We start from the raw sequence: 8,870 nt of genomic DNA on the forward strand, positions 1-8,870 counted from the left end.
AATAGTGATGTGAGAAATGCACCAAAGCGACTGAGAAAAACTGTAAATATATCTCTATACTTTTGCTGGAATCTTTGGCTTCTGTTTTTTTTTTGTGTGAAAAAGACCACAGTAATCTCATATGTGTTTCCAAAGAGTTCTCAGCAATTCTAAATCATGGGAAATGATGTCCCATGAGTGTGTGTGTACGTGTGTGTACGTGTGTGTGTGTGTGTGTGTGTGTGTGTACAGTGCTGCTTAAAAGTTTACACACCCCTTGCAGAATCTGTGAAAAGTTTAACAAATGATGAGGGATTTTTTTATGATCCCTCTTATTTTGTTAACATTATACACTTTTCCTGCAGGGGGTGTGTGAACTTTTGAGCAGCACTATATATATATTTTAAAGAAGATTTTTAATGTACATTTTTAAAGAAGTATCATATGCTCACAAAGGTTGCATTTATTTGATCAAAAATACAGTAAAAACAGTAATTGTGAAATATTATTACAATTTAAACAATACAATACAATTTTGTAGGAACTCACAAAATGCGTCTTAACATATGAAACTGGTTTAATTATAGTCCAGATGAAAGTCTGTTTGCATTCATTTTAATGTCGAACTGATCATTCTCACAAGTATACCATAAAAAATTTAATATTCCTATTTTTAGTTTTCAAAGACGTTTGCAGAGGAGCAGCATTATGGCACATTTAAGGAACAGTTTGCACAAACTACTGTTAAAAAAAAGCCTACCAGCTGTTGAGGAACAGATGTGCTGTTTCAGAACAGCAGTGTCTCATCTTAAAAAACAAAGTTCTCTAACTTTTCAAATAGAAGTAGCAACACTATTTATGTACAATATGGCATGTTTTGAGGCTGTTTCAAGGTCAATTAGGGGAGTGCTGGGGTAACACTGAAGTCTAATACTTGAGGCACCTTCCATAAAAGCCAAATATAGTCCCATCGATCCATTGGCGAAACCTCGAGACGGACGTGTAGACGCCAGGGTACTGGGCATCCGCACAGCTATTTCCCCAGGAGACGATGCCGTACACGCGGCCCTCGCACACCAGCGGCCCTCCAGAATCCCCCTGCAGAAAAGACAAGAATATTAATATGATTTTGGACAGAGAGGTCAGATGGTGTGCGAGAGGAGTGAAAGAGGTTAAACTAGAACTAGAAGGTGAAGCCCATAGCGATGTGAGACACGTATTGCCTTTGAATTGCCTTATAAATGTAATTAATTTTCTTGTTGTTTCAGTGTCATTGGGTGAACTTGACACATTGTAAAGCCAGCAAATCTGCTCCTTTTTAGCAAGAAACAATGGACGGGACTTGAATTATATCCATCAGGAATTTATTTGGATTACAGTATAAAACGTACCAGATTGGAGCCAGGCACATAGAGGGGTTGAAATATATGGATTTATGTATTTACACTAGCGTTCAAAAGTTTGGGGTTGGTAAAAAAAATAAAATAAAAAAAAATAATAATAATGTATATATATATATATATATATATATATATATATATATATTATACCTTTATTCAGCAAGGATGCATTAAATTGATCAAAAATGACAGTAAAGATATTTATGTTACTAAAGATTTCTATTTCAAATAAATGCTTTATATTTATCAATTATCCTTTCCATGCAATCCTGAAAAAAGCAACATGGTTTCCACAAAAATATTAAGCAGCACAACTGTTTTAAACATTGATAATAATAAGAAATGTTTCTTGAGCATCAAATCAGCATATTAGAATGATTTCTGAAGGATCATGTGACACTGATGACTGGAGTAATGATGCTGAAAACTTTTAATCAAATAAGTGCAGCCTTGGTGAGCATACGTTTATTTGTTTACTTATTTGTTTCTTTATTCCTTCATTTCTACCAGATATTTCTAACCTGACTGAATAAGATTTATCACATACCTGATCTGATAAAATGTCGAGCTTCGCTTTATTTAATATTTTGTTAAATTGCACAAGACTGTCAGTGCTAGCTTATTAGAAAGTTGCTATCTGATTAAACGAGCTCCATTTAACTTTTAAACTGTTTATTTAATTGGATTTGTTTTTCTGTTTTTTGCATCTTCTAACTGAAGTAAAAGGCAACACATTTTAACTTTAATTAGACCCAGTCAGTAGAGTAGTCAGAAGTGCAATTAAATTCACAAATAGTTTTATAATTGGCAAAAACAATGTGATATCCAAATAATGACTGAATACAAGATGGCCCTGTTCCTGACAATAAAGTCAACATCCAGTAAATCACTAAAGTGTTGCTAATAGTTAGTGGTTTATTCCAAATACCTTTTAAATGTATTACCACATATTCATAAATTCCAGATTTCCAAAAGCATTTAAGGTCAAAGTTCAGTGCATGATAACTGTGCCATCCACATTAAGTTTAGTGCATGTGAAGTAATTGTTTGTCTCACCTTACACGCGTCTTTTCCTCCTGCACTGTATCCTGCACAGATCATATTCTCCGTGATGTTTCCATTAAAAGAGTCTGTGCTGTTACACACTGTGGTGGACACTATGGGCAGCTTCACAGTCTGCAGCGCCACAGGGATTCCTCCCGTCGGAGTGGTGAAGCCCCAGCCGGACACCCTGCACACGCGACCCACGGACACCTGGGCGTCCTGCCGAGGCAGCGGCGCAAGAGACACGTAGCTGTTCAGATAGACGGGAGACTGCAGCTACAGGTGAGGAAAAGAAATCATTAATAGGATCCATAAAGCATGCAATACCATCCTCTTAAGTTAAGTGTGCATGTTCATTATATTATTTAAAAAGTAAATGTTTTCACTGGTGTCATTTCCACCACATCTCAAATCATGTTTAATAGTATTATGTGATGGAAATGGCATTTGAATTTTTTTTTGGACAACTCTTTTGTCTTGCTAAGGCTAATTGCATAGCTAGCATATTTAAAACGTAAAGGGATTGTTCACCCAAAAATGAAATTATCCTATGATGCCATCTATGTGTATATGACATTCTTCTTTCAGCCAAACACAATCAGAGTCATATAAAAAAAAATATCCTGGCTCTTCCAAGCTTTATAATGGGAGTGAATAGTGCCTTGCTTTTTGAATCCCAAAAAAGCGCATCCATCCATCATAAAAGTAAATTAATCCATGCATGAAGCAAAGCGATGTGTTTTTGTACGAAAAATATCCATAATTATAACTTAATAAACTGTAATCACTAGCTTCCTGTAAAATCCACCTGCGCGTTCACAATAGAGTCGCCTTCCGGCGTATAACGTATGATGTAGGAGTAGTGTAATACTTTAATAATAGTTAAATATTATTTAGATACTTTTTGCATAATTTGACAAAATTTTGGTTTTGAAGTAATTAAACAGTCACAGAGAGAGACGCTGCACAGATGCAGGTAATTCACACAAATCACACGAATCTCTCATTTCTCTCTCTCTCTCTCTCTCTCTCTCTCTCTCTCGATAATTAATTAAAATAAATGCTAGAATTCATTAATGTAATGTAATCAAATTCAAATGCAATCTTACGCACTACTTTATATGTGTCTGATTTAAAGGGATAGATCACCCAAAAATGAAAATTATCCTATGATTTACTCATCCTCAAGCCATCCTAGGTGTATATGGCATTCTTCTTTCAGATGAATACAATCTGAGTTATATTAAAAGTGCTAATCATAAAAGTGCTCCACACTGCTCCGGGGGGTTAATAAAGGCCTTCTGAAGCGAAGCGGTGCGTTTGTACAAGAAAAATATTCATATTTAAAACTTTATAAAGTTAAATAACTAGCTTCCAGCCAAACGAAAATAAGGATTCTTCTTAAGTCTAAGTGCAACTTTGCGAGTTGTGACGTACAGCTGATATTTACGCTACCCCATGACGCACTACGCTACTTCCAACGTCACAAGTTGCGTAAGTTGCACTTTAGACGCAAGTAGACTGCGTATGGCCATTTGGCTGGAAGCTAGAATTTTACTTTATAACATGTTAAATATGAATATTTTTCTTACACGAACACACCGCTCCGCTTCAGAAGGCCTTTATTAACCCCCCGGAGCAGTGAGGAGCACTTTTATAATGGATAGATGCACTTTTATGGACTTCAAAACAGAAACGGCCATTCACTGCCATTATAAAGTTTGGAAGAGCCAGGACATTTTTTTATATTACAATGACTGTATTCGTCTGAAAGAAGAATGTCATATACACCTAGGATGACTTGAGGGTGAGTAAATCATGGGCTAATTTTCATTTTTGGGTGATCCATCCCTTTAAAGAATGCTAGATGTAAGTAAGTGAAAATAACCACAGACCTTAGAACGTTCGTCAGCCAATCAGATTCAAGCATTCAACGGCCCCGTTGTATAAAATCGTTTAATGCACAGCTAGCCATGGATTATCACTTACTTAAATACAACTTTTGATTTAATAAATAATATTAATAAATGCTGTAGAAGTGTGTTCAATGCTAGTTCACGTTAATAAATGTAGTTAACTAATGTTTTGAAATGAAACCTTATCGTAAAGTATTACCATTTTTACTTGTATACTAAAACTGAAGCATTTATGCTATTCTGTTTATTCACAAAATAAACTAAAAATGATATAGTATAATGAATATAATATAAAAGTATAGAATTTTAATTATAAAACTTTAGATGTGTAAAAAAAAAATGCATGCACTCATGTTACATTATTGATTACTAGGAGATACATCACTTCATGTAATTGATGCCAGATTGTTGTGTTCATTTTGTATGCATGAAAAGAATCAATGGTTCACAGTGAGTCAGTCAGTGTAACACAGGAGCATTGATTCACTGCCTCACCTTAATGAGCATGATGTCTGCGTTATTGGTGGCTTTGTTGTACTGTGGGTGAGGTATTAAAACATGAGGCCTGCGAAACTGCTCCGTCCCCTCATATAATCCCACAGAATAATCTCCAGCCACGATTCTCATGTTCGCCTCCCTGGAGACACAAACCAAAACTGCTTTTTATCCAACTGAATTAAAATGCATTTTAAATGCATCGTACTATGGTAGAAGCAGCAAGTTGCATCGTTGTATAACACACCCCAGATAAAGAACATTCAAAAGTAACATTCCCATAATGTTTGAAGAGTGATAAAATGGAATGTCCACATAACCAAGAAAAAACATAAAAAACTGGACGTTTTCAACATTCAGAGAACATTCAGCAGTAACGTTTTCATATCTTAATTGGAATGTTAGCAAATCATTTTTAGAACATATTTTGGTACCAATCTACCAAAAGTGGCAAACTGTTGCTATGGTTCTGTTCGTTATGCCATCTAAGTGGCGCTAAATGGAAATACCCACTGACTAAACTCATATCTCCTATTGAAATGCTGGAGTGTAACTCATTAGTCCTGTATCCAGTGATGCTCGTCTTACCCTATATTGCAGTGTGCTGCGGTCAGCACCCAGTATTTGTTAATTAAGGTCCCGCCACAAAAGTGCTGGCCCGTAGCGCTCTGAATGGACACGATGTACTTGATGGAGTACGGCACCGGGGCGTATCCACCCACGATACGGGCCTGTACCAGATCCTGACCTGTGAAACGAAACAGGAGACACGTGATTTTGTTGACAGCATCTTCAATCTCTGTGACATTAGTCTAGATTTTCCTTTCATACAACAGAAGACACGTGCGCACGTGAGGGACGCTCTGAATCTACACCTTTGTCTCTGAAGGAAAGTGTGTAACTTAAGGTTGATATGTCAATACTTAACAATGCGGAGTAAACAATGTTTTTCCCCTCCCCATCTAAATCTGTCCACAGAAGACTGTATTTTCCTGACATGTGCGTCACGAATAGACATTTGATTTGAATGAAGCCTGCTGTCTGAGATGTTAGAAGTCATCTCTGGTTTCCCTTGGGCATATTGATCACAGTCTAACAATTAGGATGTTGTACGTGCGTACGTACTATTCAATATTAGCAGCCATTGACTGGCCATGTGAAACACACACTCGGTGGATTGAACCTATTATGTAACCTCGACTGAATGACCTTATAGCTCACGAGGATTGGCAGCAGCGTGACCTTTATCTGATTGCTTTATTAAGCTCTCAACGTGAGGAAATCCTAAACGTTAAAGAGCACAAAGCATTGAATTCCCCGCACATGTAGAGGTTATGTACGTCCATTGTTTGCGGTTTTATGTCGGGAAGTAGCGAAAAACTGTAGTTCAGTGTTTGGGGATTTAAATGACAGCGTTTGGGGATTTAAATGTCTTTGGTATGTTTTTATAATTCAGCGTGCGCGGGTCTTTGCAGGGATTCCAGCATCAGATGGATTAATTAATCTTTTACGTGCATTCTAAACTTTATAATTGCATTTTAGGGCTTTTTTGTGTTGGAAATGAAAAACGATTTGCTTTGGATTTCCTTCAGTGAAGATGCACTCAGTGCAGGCTGTCAGGATGAAGGGCCCATCCATCAATGAAACTAAACTTAACTTTGTCCTCATATTTCATTTCTGTAATAAATCATAGCGCTGACAAAACCTCAGCCAGACATGCAAAAAAAAAAAAAACGCTACGTAGAATTAAAAGCCGTCACTGGAAAGATCCATAAAAATCTCCCTTTTTTATGTTGTAGCTCAGTAGACTTAATAGAGATTTGACTTATATTTCTATTAAGCATCAATGTTGTCTCAGTAACATTTAAAACACAATAAAGCTCAGAGAATTTGTTTGGGATGAAGTTGAGAAGAAAATCTTGAAGAAACTCATATTGCGATTATATTGAGATCTTTGTAATGCCGACTCTGAAACTCATAAGGAGACGCATGAAATGAATGTATCTTTTTTTTTTGGAGAAACTTCTGAGAATAAGGAGACTTAAGTAAAATATAAAATTTGCTCTCCATTACAAAATGCTATGTGAGTTGACATCTGGAGTCTAAAAGACTGCAATGTCATTGACAACTTGAATCTAAATGACAGCAATACGCCATCCTTTTAATATTTAATTTAATTTTAAATGTTGGGCAATTATTAATCGTGATTTATCGTATCCAAAATAAAGGTTTGTGTGTACATAATACATTTTTGAAATTATTTTGTATATATAAATACACACATATGCATGTACATATTTAAGAAATATTTGCATGTATATTAATACATTTTTTCTTAAATATATACATGCATGTGTGTGTATTTGTATATACAGGAAAAAAATATTATGCACAGTACACACACATATATATTATGTAAACACAAACTTTTATTTTGGATGCGATTACCGGTAATCGTTGCCCAGCACTAGTTATAATGTTTTAAATTATAAAACTTATTCAAATAGTAAAAAGACAAAGTACATTTTTCATTGGCATTTTAAAACAAAAGTTTCAAAAATCAAAATGAACTGCAAGTCGCCCAAACATCACTGTAAGAAGATCCACAGTCTCTTTTCAAAGTAAAAAACCTCACTTTGCTCAAGGTACAGTATACGACTTCTCCACAATGCCACTGTTAATGCACTGAAAGGATTTTGTATGATTGAAGTGTAAATCTTTTACTCACAGCTCACCACGAGGAGCTCCAGGAGGACACACAGCAGAAGCAGCGGCAGGTTCATACTGATGGAGACGGTAGACGCAGAGACAGACGCATGCACAGGTGCAGACCAGACTGAGACCAGCTTTGCTTCAGGTACTCTGATTCCACACCTGGGGAAGGATTACCACCGCATTCTCGGGTTTCCTAGTTCCTATTTCCGTCCCCATGGTCACAATGTCGTCTGAGAAGGGGAACAATATATAATTGAAGCCAAACCTGTGATCTTTTGTTTTGGGATTTAGGATCAGTACAATTGTCACTTGCTATTTGCGTCATATCGCAGATTAAATTCTACATTTGAAAAAACTGTCACATTTACTGTACATTCTGTTGTTATTTCTTGTATATGCCTTTTTGATTTATATTACAAATGCAGAAGCGTTTAGTGGCCCCAGAAAGTATCTAGACACTCGAGTCACATTTAAACTGATGTCATTGCTTTAAATGTCAAAAAAGAGTTATTTTCGGGACTACATTTTAGCCATTTGTGCAATTACTTTAAACTGTTATTTAATTTATTTTATTTTAAATCTCTTTCTAAACTTTTCTCTTGTTGTAGATGAGGTTTTGTTGAAATTGTGAGAATGATTTCTGATAGGCTTAAAATGGTCAAAATGTCAAAAAATCAAAACAACTGTCATCTGATATCATATTTTGATCATTTTTCGGGACAAAATTCTGAGCCATTTTTGCAATGTTAACTGGTTAATTTTTTTAAATTTATTATTCTGTTCAATTTTATTATATTTTAAATTTCTTTCTATTCTTTTCTATTCAAGTTGTAGATAAGATTTTGTTAAAATTGTGAGATTCATTTCTGATAGGCTTACAATGGTCAAAATGTCAAAAACAAAAGTGTCATCTGATAATTTGATAATTTTCCAGGACTAAATTGTGGCATTTTTGGAATTACTTTTATTTATTTTATTTCTCTTTCTATTCAAGTTGTCGATGAGGTTTTGTTAAAATTGCGAGAATCATTTCCAATAGGGCAATAGTTATCAAAATGTCAAAAAACAAAAACTAGTGTCATAATACCATGATACCAAATGATAATTTGATCATTTTCCGGAACTAAATTGAGACTTTTAACTGGTTATTTTATTTTATTATTTATGTTATTTTATATTTCTTTCTATTCTTTTCTATTCAAGTTGTAGATGAGGTTTTGTTAAAATTGCGAGAATCATTTCCGATAGGCTGAAACTTGTCAAAATGTAAAAAACAAAACAGGTGTCAACTGATAACAAATGATAATCTGATCATTTTCCG

General features: G+C 35.2%; 2 protein-coding genes across 2 annotated transcripts in view; one reads left to right on the forward strand and one right to left on the reverse strand.

The window, feature by feature from the left end:
* Positions 1-475: 475 nt before the first annotated feature.
* LOC311073548 (trypsin) lies at positions 476-8,083 on the reverse strand. Its single transcript, XM_084099398.1, has 5 exons — positions 7,563-8,083; positions 5,423-5,582; positions 4,835-4,976; positions 2,436-2,699; positions 476-1,077 (listed from the first exon to the last, which is right to left on the reverse strand). The coding sequence occupies exons 1-5, from the start codon at positions 7,615-7,617 to the stop codon at positions 907-909; spliced, it is 792 nt and encodes a 263-aa protein (XP_083955524.1). The 5' UTR covers positions 7,618-8,083; the 3' UTR covers positions 476-906.
* LOC311073545 (trypsin) overlaps positions 2,591-8,870 on the forward strand; it is a 14,714-nt gene continuing 8,434 nt past the window's right edge. Inside the window, exon 1 of the mRNA XM_084099395.1 lies at positions 2,591-2,705. The gene's annotated coding sequence lies outside the window, so the exon portion shown is untranslated. The remainder of the gene's footprint in view (positions 2,706-8,870) is intronic.

The sequence above is a fragment of the Abramis brama genome (assembly GCF_963993115.1).
Source record: "Abramis brama genome assembly, chromosome: 22".
Classification (NCBI taxonomy): domain Eukaryota; kingdom Metazoa; phylum Chordata; class Actinopteri; order Cypriniformes; family Leuciscidae; genus Abramis; species Abramis brama.